The sequence below is a fragment of the Sinocyclocheilus rhinocerous genome, unplaced genomic scaffold (genome assembly GCF_001515625.1).
Source record: "Sinocyclocheilus rhinocerous isolate Xijiao unplaced genomic scaffold, SAMN03320098_v1.1 scaffold231, whole genome shotgun sequence".
In the NCBI taxonomy this organism is placed as follows: Eukaryota; Metazoa; Chordata; class Actinopteri; order Cypriniformes; family Cyprinidae; genus Sinocyclocheilus; species Sinocyclocheilus rhinocerous.
In genome coordinates, this window is record NW_015640454.1 from 787784 (window position 1) to 804042 (window position 16259).

A 16259-nucleotide genomic window follows, 5' to 3' on the forward strand; every position below is an offset into this window, starting at 1 on the left:
ATTTCTGCTTGTTTTGCCGGAAATACAACAGGCATATTCATTCATAAAGCTGAACGGCAAATTTGGCACATTCGGAATAACAAATAAAAATAGAACTGTATAATTAAACTAAAATTATTATAGACTATATGGTTTTTGTCATCTTCTGATTGGTCAACTTCAGATGGATCGCCAAATCGTCTCGTTCAACCTCACATACGCCACGAATTTAAACCGACAGCATCCGATTTTTTTTGACATGTTTGAAAATTATCGGGAGGACGGGAGGTGCTCGTAAGGTCTCGGATCGGCCCGTAATTCTTCTCACACGGTACGAGCCGCGACCATGCGAGCATCTGCGATTTTCTCCTGAGATAAAAAAAATCGCCTGCAAGCTCGTACGACAGCAAAAATCGCACCGTGTATGCCGCCTTAACGCTGTAAAAATAGAATATGATGTAACATAAGCAGGTCTAAATTTAATACAGCAATCGAAACTTAATTTTAAGTATTAAAGTTTTATTGAAAAACCAGGGGACCCCCTCAAGTATATTTTTTGGGGTGTTATGGGAGGTCCGGGATCCCCCCAGCCCCCCCTCAATTCGAATACTGGTTTTAGACAGGGCACTGATTTTTTTGCTTTATTAATTATTTATTAAAAACTGAAGCGTGACATTATGTCCTGCCACGTCAAAAAAATGTTGCATGCTGAGTGTGACCTAGATTTAAGTCTAAAATTATTACAAACATGACGATAACCAAAATCAAAAACAAGCAATCTCCAAAACCCGCCTTCTAAATTTCTGTCAGCAAATGCACAAAGGGATTGACATGCAGAAATCGTTTCTGATTGGCTGAGTTTTATGACTGGCCAAAACAGTGCGGTCCACGCACCCAAAACACCTTTCTGCCGTCTATGGGAGTCACGTTGACGCGTGTGCTTTCTCTAGGGTCTAATGTCACTATTACTTGTCAGATGTCTAGACTCTAGCCAGTGACATCTGACAAGTAATAGTGACATTTTATATGTGGTACTGCAAAAAAGTCTCGCACAATCATTTAGCCTATGCCCCAACAATTGTCCGGTTTTACCTGTTGACTCGGTAGGGCGATCATCCCTCTCTCTTTTCCTCCTCCGAGACGTGCTCTCGTCTCCCGATGCTACCGTCGTTTCGTTCCCGTTATTCTCGTCACCCTTTCCGCGCTGACCTCTAAAGGATCGGTAAATGAAGAACGCGGCGCACACCGACAGCATGGCAATGATCCCCACGGCGACTACGGCACCGAAGCCGCCGATCACATCCAGCAGGGAATGAAAATCGCGCCGGTCCAGAGCAATCGGTTTGCTGTTCTTCATGGTCGTGTTGTGGGTGAAAAGCGTCAATGGAGATGGAACGGCGAAGGTGGCGCGGTGCGGGTGATCACTTCATTTTCAGCGCCGCGAGCGAAATGACCCTGCTTTGATGCGGCAGAAGATGAAAAGAAGCCCCGCAATCAGGTGAGCACGCTGCCAATGGTCTCTCTCTCTCTCTCTCTCATTCTGTATGTATATTTAAGTGACTGGCAGCTATTCTGCATCTCTCTCAGAGCAGTAGCACAAACAGGACATTCAGTTTCAAAAATGGCTTTATCTCAAAACTTTAGCGTTTTGTATCAAAGTGTTTTAGAGCAATAGTTACACAGCACGGAGCATAGCAGTAGATGGACTGCAAGATACCAGAGAAGCAACCACTAAATGGAAGTAGAAGTCAGCAGAAAAGAAGCATAGATATAGGGGGGTGGACAGGTCCTGGATTCTGAGGAGAGCCGCTCCTGCACTCACCGTTCTCCAGGAATGCTAGAGGAGTCCGGGATTCTGCCACTTGAGCTGTGAGCAGTGGCGGTCCTCTCTCTCTCTCCCAATCTCACGCTCGATCTATTTCTATTTTTTGAAGTACTTTATTATATGATATTTTCTTAGTGCATGTTCATTCCATCCTTTTTTTTTTTTTTTTACTGTTTTATGTCTTCTATTTTGTGCCACATTGTTTTTACTTTTTTGGAAGGGGCTTTTTCAAGCTTTCTTCTTCTTCTTTTACAATTTTCCCCCATGTCTTTTTTACTTTTTAAAAATGATTATTATCTTCATTATATATAAATTAATAATTATTTTCTGCATATTTTTATATGAAAGTCTTGAACCACAAGGGGATTTAAATTTTTCTTAAAATGTTTTTTTTTTTTTAAAGAAATGTAAGTTTAAAATCTTTAATTTTTTCATTTTTTTGTGATAGATTTTTTTGTTTTGCATTCTTTCTTTATATTCTTACGTTTTTGTTTGTTTTAATTCTATTATTTATTTATTTATTTGCAGAATTATTTTTTACCTTGCAGTTCAGGGCTTCTGTAGTGTTACATGCAATATTGCACACCTTACACCTAATAGAAAAATAACAAATCTGAACACAATATTTATTTATGAACTGCACAGCTCTGTCACTCAGTCACGGTCAGTGCTGCTGATATGGTGGGTCTTTTGCTCAGAATGGGACAGTCAAAGTTCAGTTATTGATTAAATGTGGAACTCACTCTAGATTTAAATAAGCTGCACAAAAATATCTGATATACTCTCATTGATCACACAGTAGCTTGCTTTCTGTGTTGTGATTTTGATTGTACAAGAGACACAAACAAGTTTTTAGGAACCATTGTGATTGCTTTAGTAAAAGATGTTAATATTATTATCACGTCAAATGCACAGGATTAGATTTGAGCTCAAACATACATAATGGTCATCATTTGATCTTTGCACCCTCTGATAAAACCAGTTACATTTTCTACAACAGTCTTTACTTAATCCATTTATTGATCTGCTGACTAGTATCAGTGAGGCCAATCAATAAGCAGAGTCAGTCATCAGGGGAGTTTAGAAGATAAAGATTTTTGCTTAAAGCCAGTTTGTTTCAGTTGTTCAGCTTGTAGCTTCAACAAATGCAAAGGTGTTGTTTGGTACAAGAGATCATCTGCTGCCCCCTGCTGGTAAATGATGCAGTTTAAGTTTTATTTAAAACAACTACGATGTGCAACATTTACAATTTACTAAAACATGCTAACAACATGCTACCAACATGTAAATGCATACTAAAAAATACCGGTAACTCCCAGCAACCAGCACTCTTTGTGTTTTCATAGCAGTCTGATGTTGTCCGAAGTAGTCTAATATGGTGTGTTTGTATATCTATCTAGTTAAATTATGCTGTATATCAGCATTGTATTAGCTATCATTGACCCCGCTCTCTAGAGATTGCCAATCACTCAACTAGTAACTTAATTACATATTTTAGTAATGTGAAAGTAGTTCAGGTCTTTTCAAATGATTCTAATCCTCTGACTAATGTATAATAGACAATAATGCCCTCTGATTAACGGGAGTAGAATGAAAGAATTTCGTGTCTTATACATGCATTGTAAACTTTATTGAAAATAAACCCAGAATAAGTCTAAAGGTGATACTGTATATATTTCTTATAATTAATCAGATTATGTACATTTTTTTAAAAATTCATCACAACATGTCAAATATAGTAGAGAGAAAACTTAAAGGCATAGTTCACAAATGGAAATTACCCCATAATTTACTCACCCTCAAGCCATCCTAGGTGTATATGACTTTATTCTTTCAGAGTTATATTCAGAATTATATTAAAAAATATCCTGGCTCTTCCACGTTTTATAATGACACTGAATGGCTATTGAGATTCAATAGTCCAATACTCCACGTGGTTCCAGGGGGTTAATAAACTGTATAATAAACAGTAATCTCTAGCTTCTGCTAACTGTCGTACGCGTATTCACGAGAGAGTGGCGTTCCGGTGGATGACGTAGGACGTAAGCATAGTGTAAGCTCCGGTGAGAAGTGACAAACGCGAAAGCGCAGAGGAGAGAGCTAAACAAAACTCCAGTCACGAATTAGAAGTACAAAACGAGGATTAGAAAAATGTCAGACGATTTCGATATAAGTCAAGAGGAGACTGGTTTTCCTTTGCTAAACAAATTATACTTTGCTTCCTTTGCTCCTGTAAATATGTATTTGGTTCTCGCGAGACTTGCATATTCTCACTGGAGCTTACGCTATGCCTACGTCCTACGTCATCCGCTGGAACACCACTCTCTCGTGAATGTGTGTAGGACAGTTAGCGGAAGCTAGAGATTATGATTAATTACGTTTTAAATATGGATATTTTTCTTACACAAATGCATCGATTCGCTTCAGAAGGCTTTTATTCACCCCCCGGAGCCTTGTGGAATACTTTTTATGATGTATGGATGCACTTTATTGGACTTCAAAATCTCAACAGCCATTCACTGCCATTATAAAGCTTGGAAGAGCCAGGATGGCTCGAGGGTGAGTAAATCATGGGGTATTTTTCATTTTTGGGTGAACTATCCCTTTAAGCCATAAATTCTGTACAGCGTGTCTCATTGTAGAATGTGTAGAGCTGCTGGATTCAGTGCAGCAGGATGAAGGAGAGCAGAGAACAGCAGAGGAACAGGAAGCTCTGAGTGACACTATTAGCACAGTTAGTACTCTGGATGGAGCTCTGGATGGAGTTTACACAGGTTCCCCTGGCAACATGTTAAGTTCAAAATGACAGGAATGAATGTTGTGTCATCACAAATAGATTCAGAGACACAGCCTCATGTTATCTCCATAAGTCCCTGATTAAAAGAAACAAAAAAAGTGGATTCATGAGTGAAAGTGACACAAAAAGTACTGTCTAAGCTGGAAATTGGTATGTGAACTGTATCAAATGCTCAAATACAGAAGTGATAATCCATTTCTTCCTTTTCCAGATTCTCACCTGTTGCATTAAAGCAGCAGTCTTCACTCCCTGAACATCTCACTGTGTTTGAGCAGCTATGTCCATCACAAGAGTAACATGACTTTCCACTGGAAGTGTTATTGCTGAGATCTACAGGAGGGAAAAATACATTTGCTTTCTTTACATGGTCCTGGTCTTACTGTGCACATTGCACAAGTGCTTATTGTACTTCATTAACTTTCATAAAATTGCAATAACTCGCTCTGCCTGTAAAATAATTTTTTTTTCGGCTGATGTCACAATCACCAATAGAAAATCAAGTCCCAATCTACATTTTTTTCTTAATAAATGTTTACTGTTGACTGTGAAGTGCAGTACCTGTACCATCTTGAGCGTCACACAAGTCACAGCAGTAAAAAGAGGCTTTCAAGTTGATGGACTCACTTGGACATCCATTTGAATAATTTTTAATTACAGTTCTATTCTCACTTAGAAAGCAAAGACCAGTTCAACTACTCATCATTTTGATTAAAAGTCTATTTAGAGATCTGATTAAGTAGAAACTTTCCATCATGTATCGACTTGCAGCTGCAAAGCAGAAAGAAAAGACTAAATTAGAACATGTAATATAGCATCACCACAAGTGATTTTTTTTTTTCTAATTTCAAAACAATGTTTACATGACAAATTATAAAATAATAATTTGAGGGAAAACAAATTGAATTTTGGTAATCTATAGAACACTCTATTTATAAAATTATTAATTTTGTCCAGAAAAGAAGTAGAAGTTCTGTGATGAGTTCAACATCATATACATTAACACTGTTGCAGTGCCAATAAATTAATCCATCAGTCAGTTATAATAGTATATTTCAATCTATCATACAGGGCGTACCAAAACATGTTGTTGTAGCAAAACAGCTGGAAAATTCATTTGCTTGTCATCTGTTCACAAGGGTCAGAGGTAGTGCTATTGCACTGATAACATCTGAACGAGTGTCCTTTAAAAATTAGAGAGTGAGAGAGAGAGACAGTAAGAAAAAACCCCTCAATGATCTGTTTTTGTTTTCAATAACATTACAAACACTATTTGTCTTTGTACCTGCAGTGAAAAGAACGAACAGAAGAAAAACTGAGATTTGCAGATCTATGTTTGATCAGGAGGTGAATGAGATAACGTGTCTGTTTCAGCACTCATTTTATAGCTCATCAAAGGGGGAGGGTCTTTATGAGGAAGACATTTTAACAGAAGTTTAACACATTTCTGGAATCAGAAACATCAGCATACACTGTAAACACACACACACACACAGACAGAGACAGAGGGGAACCAAGTTGAAGTCGGGGCCCCAGGCAAAATTAATAGATGAGGCCCTTCTGAAAGATTATTTTTTAATATATCTTCGTTACCTAGATATATATATATATATATATATATAACATACAAAAAGTAGTTAAAATACATAATAGAACATAAATTGTTTATTAGAATAAACAAAGCGCTTATTCTTTAACAAAATATCAATCTTCATCTTTATGGAAGAAGATACAATACTGTAATATTGAAGATACAGTACAATCTTCATATTTACAGTAACGGATTGTCACCTTAAAAATAGTGCTTACGAGCCTTAGCTAGAGCAAATGCTGTCACTATGTCCTCCATATCCAAAGACCTTCGAATGTTCCGTTCAATTGAAATTAGTGCCAGTGCTGACAGCCTCTCTTGGTTCATTGTTTCACCTGAGGTATATTTTTATCAGCTTTACTAGTTTTATTAGTTGACAACTAATTATGTTAAGTCAACTAATTTAACCTCTTTTCCTCCTCTTCTTGCTTTTTTCCCCACTTCTGGCTGCCAGACGGATAAGTCATCTTCGTGTTTAAATTAGCAATTTAGCAAATGCACCAGTAAGCGCTGTGCCAGTTTGAAAACGGCGGCCCCCTAGGGGTGGGGATGCAGGTATCCTTCTTCTACTTCTCTTGGTTAATGGCGGATTGCAAACAACTTTTAGGTGCATACCGCCACCTACTGTACAGGAGTGTGCAACAACATCATGTCATTTAAGGTGTTTTCATATTCTGTTCGTCAACCCTGCGTTTTTAAGAAATTTAAATAGTGCCTTCCTTGTAATTCTTATCTCCCCTCCCTCTCCTTTTGTTCCCAGTATCCCCATCAGATTCCACTCCCGCCCTGCCTCCTGAACCCTATCTTGAAACACCCGTCTTTCCACCTCATATAATATACAGTGCAATATGATATGTATTTTTCAGCATTTTCTTTAACCCCACAGTTTTCACTATTCCTTTTCCCCATTAAATACAAGGTGCCATTCAGTCCTGTGTGATCCACTCTCAGTCTTGTCATTATCATTTCTTCCCACCTGTTCCTTTCCCTATAATTTTTAATACTGACAGACTTTTGTATTTTATGATATCCCTTTCCTTTCCTGTCTTCCTCCCACCATTTCTGCCATATTTCAATACCTTTCCTCTTAACTACTGCTTTTCCTTTTCCTTTCCCAGGTGGAATTGGAACTGTTATTTCCTTTTGTACTGCCTCTTTTGCTAGTTTGTCTGCATTCTCGTTTCTTTTCACTACCTCATGTGCTGGCACCCAACAAAAATGAACATCTATGCCACCCTGATGTAATCTTAACAAACTGTGATGAAGCTCTATAAGTAGGTCTTCTTTGACAGATGCCATTGACTGTATGCTTTTTATGACAGCTAAGGAGTGCATAATACCACCCTATCAAGACCTCTTCAGCCCACTGTAATGCAATAATTGCTGCAACGATTTCTGCTGTATATACAGATAACTGGTCAGATAATCTTTTCGATATAAAATTTTGAATTCTGGGTTATGAATTCCAACTCCCACACATTCCTGTTGGCTCTTGGATCTGTCTGTATAAATTTTGAGATAATTATAGTAACTGTTTCTTAGATAAATGCTTGTTTTAATTCCCACTTCCTCCATTCTCCATTCTTTTTTCTTTTCCAGGATACTAAAATCTATATTTACCTCAGAAAACACCATGGTGGAATATTACTAACTGGGGTGGGCGTGGTGAAATCCAAATCTTCCATTCCATAGTCCCTCGCTCTCTTTTCCCCGGTCCATCCAAACCCATGCCCCTGAAACTTGGAATACTCCCAACAATCCTGTATTGTCTCCTTTGTAGGGTTTTCTTTCCCACTTCCTCTCAATCGAATCCAATATGCTAGCGCAATATGCTAGCGCAAGTTTTTCTAGAACTTCTAGAGCTTCAGAGGAGTCTCTCCTGTTTCTATGAGCATTGCATTAATGGGTGTTGACTTAATAGCTCTAATGCATACACGTAATGCTCTATACTGTAATCTATTAACTTTTTCCAATGATGTTTTTGCTGCTGCACCATAAACTATACAAACATAATCTATTGATGACCTCATGCATGCTCTATATATGTCGATTAGTGAGTGTTTATCTGCACCCCAGTCACATCCAGCCACAGCTCTCAGTAGATTAATAACTTTTTGCATTTAGATTCTAAGTGTTTTATGTGTGTTTTCCATGTATACTTATATCAAACCACAAACCCAGGTACTTAAATTCATTTACGTTCTCCATTGGCTGCTGATATAATGTTAGATTTTCACCATGACACTTCCGTTTATTTGTGAACATCATGTAACAGGATTTGCTTGTTGATATCTTAAACCCCCACTTATATGACCACTTCTCTACTTTTTCAACTGCTTCCCTTATGTTCTCTAACACATATGCCACATTCCTTCCTCTCACCCATATGGCCCCATCATCTGCATATAACGCTGATTTGATGTGTTCATCTAAATTTGAAAACATGTCATTTATCATAATGTTAAACAATACAGGGCTGATTGCACTCCCCTGGGGAATACCATTATTTACATTAAAGGGGTCCTATTATGCTCTTTTACAAAGTCTTGATTTTGTTTTGGGGGTGTACTAGAACAGGTTCTCATACTAGGTTGTTCGAAAAACACATTATTTTTCACATATTTTACATTATTACAACCTCTCTCTCCCCAGTCTGGCATGAACGGCTCAAATATTCCTGAATCAAATGAAGGCCCGCCTTCTGAAATACGAAATGTGCTGTGATTGGTTAGCTGGGCCAGTGTGTGCTGTGATTGGTTAGCTGGGCCAGTGTGTGTTGTGATTGGTTAGCTGGGCCAGTGTGTGCTGTTATTGGCACCACTCGGCGCCTGGTCGGGAAGTGTCATGCCCCTTACCATAGCCGCCTGCTGCGAGCTTCAGTGTAATTGCGTCAAAATCAAATCAATTTGAGCGCGATTTAAACCCGGAGGATTGTAACCACTCTAAGTTCGTCTGCCTTGGGAAAGCTAGCACGTCTCCGACATAGTCATGGATACCTCTGATCCAACTTTCACTTTAATTTTCCTATTTGTTAGAAAGTCCATTATCCAATTATAAATTCTTCCTCCAAAACCCATTCTACTTAGTTTAATAAGCAGTCCTTCCCTCCACATAGTATCATAAGCCTTCTCAATGTCAAAATATACTATTGTCATCAGCTCTTTCATTTTCAATGCCTTTTCCACCTCATTACTTACTCTTACTAAAGCATCTGTTGTGGAGTGTCTTTTTCTAAATCCAATTTGTATGTTAGTCAGTAATCCTCTCTGCTCTAGTACACTCGATATCCTGCAAACTATTATCCTCTCCATCCATTTGCATAAGTTAGATGTCAGTGCTATGGGCCTATAATTATCAGGATTAGTTGGATCTTTACCAGGTTTGTTAAAGGGGTGGTTCACTGGGTTTTTTCTAGGCTTGATTGTGTTTATGGGGTGCAGTCTAACATGTGTTAATGCTTCGTTTAAAAAAAAACGCATTATTTTTCACATAATTTACCTTTATTCCACACAGCTCTGTCCCTTCTCTGAGAAACGGGCTGATCTTTTCCTGTTTTTATGAAGCCCCGCCCTCAGAAATAGGCGATGGGCTCTGATTGGTTAGCTAGCCCAGTGTGTTGTGATTGGCTAAACCGCCTCTAGTGCGCGTCTTGCCCCTCACCTCAGCGGCATGTGCTCCGGTTGTATTGTAAGCAACGGCATCGTTAATATCGCTTATCAGTTTGAGCCCGATTGAGAAGCAGAGGATATTACTGAAGAGGATCGTGCAGAACCTGTGCAAGCACGGCTTTTAATGGTAGGCCTATGTTTTTTGTTTGTTGTTGTCTCATACTGTTAGATACGCTGTTGTAAATGCTACTTCTTATGTTAGCTTTTAATATACGGTTTTATCCTGATTAAAGCTTTAATACAGTACAGCAACCGCATGCGCGTCCATGTTTAACGCTTCTCATAGCTATGTGAAAATAAGAGTATAATTGGAACAGTTCATTGTCGGAGCTGAGCTGAATGAGAGAGAGAGAGAGAGAGAGAAGAAATACATGATGGGCTCTGATTGGTTAGCTAGCCCAGTGTGTTGTGATTGGCTAAACCGCCTCTAGTGCGCGTCTAAATGTCCCGCCCCTCACCTCAGCGGCATGTGCTCCAGTTGTATTGTAAACAAGACATCGTTAATATCGCTTATCATTTTGAGCCCGATTGAGAAGCAGAGGATATTATTGAAGAGGATCGTGCAGAACCTGTGCAAGCACGGCTTTTAAAGGTAGGCCTATGTTTTTTGTTTGTTGTTGTTTCATACTTTTAGATACGCTGTTGTAAATGCTACTGCTTATGCTAGCTTTTAATATACGGTTTTATCCTGATTAAAGCTTTAATACAGTACAGCAAACGCAACCATGTTTAATGCTTCTCATAGTTACGTGAAAATAAGTGTAACTGGAACAGTTCATTGTCAGAGCTGAGCTGAATGAGAGAGAGAGAGGGAGAGATGCAGAGCGTGTGCAGAGCAGGGAACGCAAGGAACAGTATTGAGAACCGCTGCTTTTGAACATTGATTTTGAAACCTGTGAATCCATTAGAATCGTTAGAAGACAGAATCGCGATTCATATATGAACAGATTTTTACGTGCACCTCTAGTTTTCTCTTCCTCTTCTCTAAAGCAGCGCAGCATGGCATCGCCCCCTTTGCTGCCTTTTCCCGAGGGCGGGGTTTATCTGGGTTTGTGATGTCACGAACCCGGGAAGTAACTTGTTGTAGTCCCTACCAGCTGTTTTTGTAGGCATTAAACTGCCAGAATTTTAAAAGACGATATCTCCGTTTGCATTGAACTTTCAGCTTCGTAACTTTGCAGATATTGTTTATGCTCAAACAGCAACATTACACACTAACTAACGTTAAAAAAGTGAAATCGCAATGAACCACCCCTTTAAATGGTAGTATAACTGCACTTTTCCAACAACTCTGTATTATTCCATCCCTCCATATTATATTGAAGAGTCTTAGCACTAACTTAAATGATTCTATTGGCAACTGTTGGAACATGGCATAACATAATTGATCTTGTCCTGGAGCTGTATATCCAGTGCCTAGCAAAGCTATGTTGAATTCAGACATTGTAAAATCCAAATCTAACGTTGATATACCATCCTCTTTCTTTAGCTTCACATCTTTATTCTCTCTGAGTGCAAGGTCTATCTGCTGCTTATGAATATCCGTAAGGTGATCGGGATGCAGATATATTGCTCCATGTTATATTAATAATGATATTTCCGATTGTTCAAATGGTCAGCTTGACCATTTGCCTGCCTTGCCTGCCCTATTACTACGCCTCTGCACACAGAAAATGTATTGGTGATTTTCTGACAGGACATTATCCATTAATTTTAAGGAAATTTCTGTAAACCCTAAAACACAATGCAATGAACTGTAAAATACAAAATACAGGTGTCAGGAAGTCTCTCGGGGGTCGATGACGATCGACGCTTTGTGCAGTCATCTGTGGGTCCTCATGTGGCTTCGAAGCCCAAAGGCAGAAGCACAGAGGCGGTTGCAGTGGGGGCAAGGTTCGCCAGTAGTTAGAGCAAGGGCAGCGGCAGCTCTGTGTCTGCGTTCTCTTGCAGCTGCAAGATGATGGTGGCGATCCTCTTCAAATGCGGTGGCTGCTTTATTAGTTCGGGTGTGCCAACTGGCTCTGTCAGAGGTGGCAAGCTCCAGCTGCTTTGGGTTCAGGTCAGCCCATTTTAGATGTGACTTGAGGTTATCTTTGAATCTTTTCTTTGGGTGCCCTTGGTGTCTGGACTCTGCGGCCAACTCTCCAAAGAACACCTGCTTTGGCATCCTCTGCGGGTCCATCCAAAACAGACCATAAGAGTTGCATTTTCAGAATCATGGATTCAATGCTTGTTGAGCCAGCTCTGTCCAGGACTTCTTGGTTGGTGACTTTGTCCTGCCAGTGGATCTTCATGATTGACCGGAGGGAGAGATGGTGGAACTGCTCCAGCTGTTTGCTATGTCTCCAGTAGAGCGTCCATGTTTCGCAGCCGTACAGAAGTGAGGTGAGGACCACTGCTCTGTATACTTTGAGCTTTGTGGAGAGGCGAATGCCGCTGTGTTGTAGAACTTTGGAGCGTAGCCTCCCAAGAGCTTGACTGGCCTTTTGGACTCTGGTATGGATCTCCTGGTCCAGGGATCCGTTGCTGGAGATGTAATCCGTGCTGTCCAGGTACTTGAAGGTGGTAACATTTGAGAGCTGGGTGCCATCGATGGTGATGCACGGCTGGTCTGCTGCTCTTCCTGGTGCAGGCTGGTATAGAAGTTCTGTCTTGCTGAGGCTGATGGTTAAGCCAAACAGCTTTGTTGCTACGGAGAATCTGTCTACGATGGTCTGTAGATGATTCTCTTGATGCGCCATGAAAGCACAGTCATCTGCAAAGAGAGCTTCTGTGAAGAGCCTCTCCAGTGTCTTTGTTTTGGCAGCCAGGCGGCGAAGGTCGAACAGTGAGCCGTCAAGACGGTACCTGATGTACACGCCCAGGTTCAGGTCTCTCACAGCATGTAGCAGCACTTGGGTGAAGAACAGATTGAAGAGCACCGGAGCGAGGACACAGCCTTGTTTCACGCCATTGGAGATGCCCAATTGATCGGATGGCTCTCCACCTGACAAGACTTCTCCTGTCATGTCGATGTGAAACAGCTGGATCAGTTTGGTGAACTTTGCTGTGCAGCCGAGTTTTCTGAGTATGACCCACAGGGTGTCTCTGTTGACCCTGTCGAATGCCTTGGCCAGATCGATGAAGACTATATGGAGGTTCATGTTCTGTTCTAGGCACTTCTCCTGCACCTGCCTCACAGTGAAGATCATGTCGATGGTGCTGCGATCTGGGCAGAAGCCACACTGTGACTCAGGCAGGTTCTGTTCATAGACTGATGTTAGTAGTCTGTTGAGCATAATGCAGGCGAGAATCTTGCCTGCGATGGAGAGTAAAGAGAGATACCTCTGTAGTTGCCGCAATCTGCTCGTGTGCCTTTGTTCTTGTACAGGGTTGGTGAACTTTGCTGTGCAGCCGAGTTTTCTGAGTATGACCCACAGGGTGTCTCTGTTGACCCTGTCGAATGCCTTGGCCAGATCGATGAAGACTATATGGAGGTTCATGTTCTGTTCTAGGCACTTCTCCTGCACCTGCCTCACAGTGAAGATCATGTCGATGGTGCTGCGATCTGGGCAGAAGCCACACTGTGACACACTATGACACTGTTCATAGACTGATGTCAGTAGTCTGTTGAGCATAATGCGGGTGAGGATCTTGCCTGCGATGGAGAGTAAAGAGAGATACCTCTGTAGTTGCCGCAATCTGCTCGTGTGCCTTTGTTCTTGTACAGGGCAACTATTATGGCATCACGGAGCTTCATGGAATGCCTGGAGCGCCTCCTCACCAAGTGCCTTGTACAAATCTGCAGGGATACCATCTTTGCCGGTTGCCTTGCCAGAGCTCATTTGCTTGATGGCCCTCTGAACCTCAGCTAGGGATGGGGGGTCATCCAACTGTTCGAGAGTGGGATTTTGGGGGATCTGGTCGAGGGCTGACTGGTTGACTGCAGATGGGAGGTTGAGCAGTTGGCTGAAGTGTTCTCTCCATCTGTTGTTGATGCCCTGTTTGTCTTTGATGAGCGTGGTGCCGTCTGCAGAAAGTAAGGGGGCAGAACCAGATTTTGAGGGACCATAGACTGCCTTGAGAGAGCCAAAGAACTGCCTGCCGTTGTTTGTGTCGGCGTAGTGTTGTATTTCTTCCGCCTTCTTCTCCCACCACTCACCTTTCATCTTTCTGATTTCTCGCTGTGCCTGGGCTTGGAGGGACTTGAACCTCTCTTTTTGGATGCGGACCTTGGGTCTTTCTGCCACTGCAGGAATGCTTTGCTCTTCATGCCCAGCAGGCCTCCAATGGCAGTTTTATTCTCATCGAACCAGTCCAGATGAGTGTGTTCCTTGGGGCCTAGTGCCTCCTTGGCTGTCTCCGTCACTACATCCCTGAACTGGTTCCATTTCTCAGTTGGATTTCCAGTTAGTGGTCCATTGGCAGACCGCTTCTCATCCAGCGTGGACTGAAACTTGTGAAGGTAGGAAGGATCTTGGAGTCTGACGATGTTGAATGCTGAGCGTATGACCTTAGCATGCCTTGGGTGGTGAGGGACGATGTGCAGCTGGAGTATTGCTCTAACTAGCCTGTGGTCCGTCCATCATTCTGCTCCCCTCATGGCCCTGGTGACAAGGACGTCTCAGATGTCTCTTTGGCGCACAATGATGTAGTCTATCATGTGCCACTGCTTTGATCTGGGGTGCATCCAAGTTGTCTTGTACTTGTTCATCATCCTGAATATAGTGTTCGTGATGAGGAGCTCGAACTCTGCACATTTGCTGAGCAGAAGTAGGCCATTGCTGTTCGTCTTTCCCACTCCATGCTTCCCGAGCACTCCTTCCCACCTGGTGTGATCTTGGCCGACGCGAGCATTGAAGTCTCCTAACAGGATCAACTTGTCGCTGGCTGGTACCGAGCACAGAACGGAACTGAGGTCGGCGTAAAAATGCTCAATTGTCTCCTCTGCGCTGGTTAGTGTGGCGGCGTACGCGCTGATGACTGTCGCGTACCGCTTGTCGTTGAGAGGTAGGCGGATCTTCATAAGCCTCTCGTTGAAGTCAGGAAGGTTCTTTAGCAGGCTGGTCTTGATGACCAATCCAACGCCGTGGATCCTATCTTCGTTCTGGGCTTTTCCTTTCCAGAAGAACGTATATCCACTGGTAAGCTCTGTGAGAGATCCTTCGTCAGGGAGGCGTGTTTCACTGAAGGCTGCTATGTCAATGTTGTAGCATGCGAGCTCTTTCGCAATGAGTGCTGTTCTTCTTTCTGGTCTTGCTGTATCTTCTCTGTCCAAAAGTGTTCTGATGTTCCATGCTCCCAGTAGGAGTTTCTTTTTTTGAATTCTGTTTTTGTTTCAACCGCTTGATGGATGATCTGCCAACCGCGGTTTGCTGGCCAGATATATGTTGGGCAGGCAATGTTTGGGCAGGCAATGTTTCTAGGCCCCTCCCTTATCAAGGGTGAGCAGTGCTATCCTGGAAAGGACTGCTCAGTCGTCCAGGATGCTGCAAGACTTCTCCTCTGCCCCGGGTGAGGAGCCGAACAACCACTTGTCCATGGGCCGCCTACGTGCAGGATTGTGACTACAACTGCCAGTGGTCACCTCCACCTGTTGCGTCGCCACTCCCCTATCTCCGCAGGACTTGTGAAAAGATAAGGACGGAATTGAAAGATGAGATTGAAAGAAACCTGTACGTGAGGGAGATTAAAGTGGAAGAACCTGTGTACAGAGACAGTCCCACTCTCTCGGCATCAGAAGCCTTGGTCCATTGGCACGAAGAATTGTTACTCCTGGAGACTTCGTCCGCTGCATTGGATGGCCGTGCTTTCTTCCGTGCCCTGGCATGCCCTTTGCACTCCACAGTGCATTGCTGCTCTGCCTTTCTGACCGTTGAAGCTTACTGGTGCTTTCTTCCGCTCAGTCTGCTGAGTGCAGTCTTCACATGCTGGGTGAGCAAAGCCCTAAATCAGCGGGGGTCTGTGACCCGACGGCTACCCTCAACCTGGTTCAGCCGGCCTGTCGAAGCCGTTGCCCGGGGTGTGGCCGCTGCGCATGCTACAGCTACTGGGAGCCACAGGTGAGGGATGGGTGACCGGCGGGGACCAAAGGTGAGCGAGCTGCCCTATGAAAGAGCACGAAAAGCCCCCCACCAGAGGTGCTACCCCTCCCCATACACCCCCAGGTAAAACTAAAAAATCAACAGAAAATTCCTTCATATTAATACCTTACATTGTGGCTTATTTTTATGTTTTTTTTTCTTTACAGTGTGCATAATTTCCATGGAAGTTACTTAAACGATTTTAAAGGGACGGTACACCCCAAAATTCTGGCATCATTTACTCATGTCATTCCAAACCTGTTTGACTTGATTTGTAGAACACAAAATACGATATTTTGAAAAATGTCCATAAAAGGAAAGCCAATGGGGTTCAGTGTTG

The 16259-nt window shown here is 42.2% G+C and overlaps 1 protein-coding gene and 1 pseudogene across 1 annotated transcript in view; both read right to left on the reverse strand.

The window, feature by feature from the left end:
* The window catches only part of stbd1 (starch binding domain 1), a 4559-nt gene extending 3049 nt beyond the window's left edge, over nt 1-1510 (reverse strand). The window contains exon 1 of the mRNA XM_016569040.1: nt 1072-1510. Coding sequence (XP_016424526.1) covers nt 1072-1336 — 265 coding nt within the window. The 5' untranslated portion in view covers nt 1337-1510. The remainder of the gene's footprint in view (nt 1-1071) is intronic.
* Nucleotides 1511-11944: 10434 nt separating this feature from the next.
* On the reverse strand, nt 11945-15666 carry LOC107752964 (uncharacterized; annotated as a pseudogene).
* Between the last annotated feature and the right edge of the window lie 593 nt (nt 15667-16259).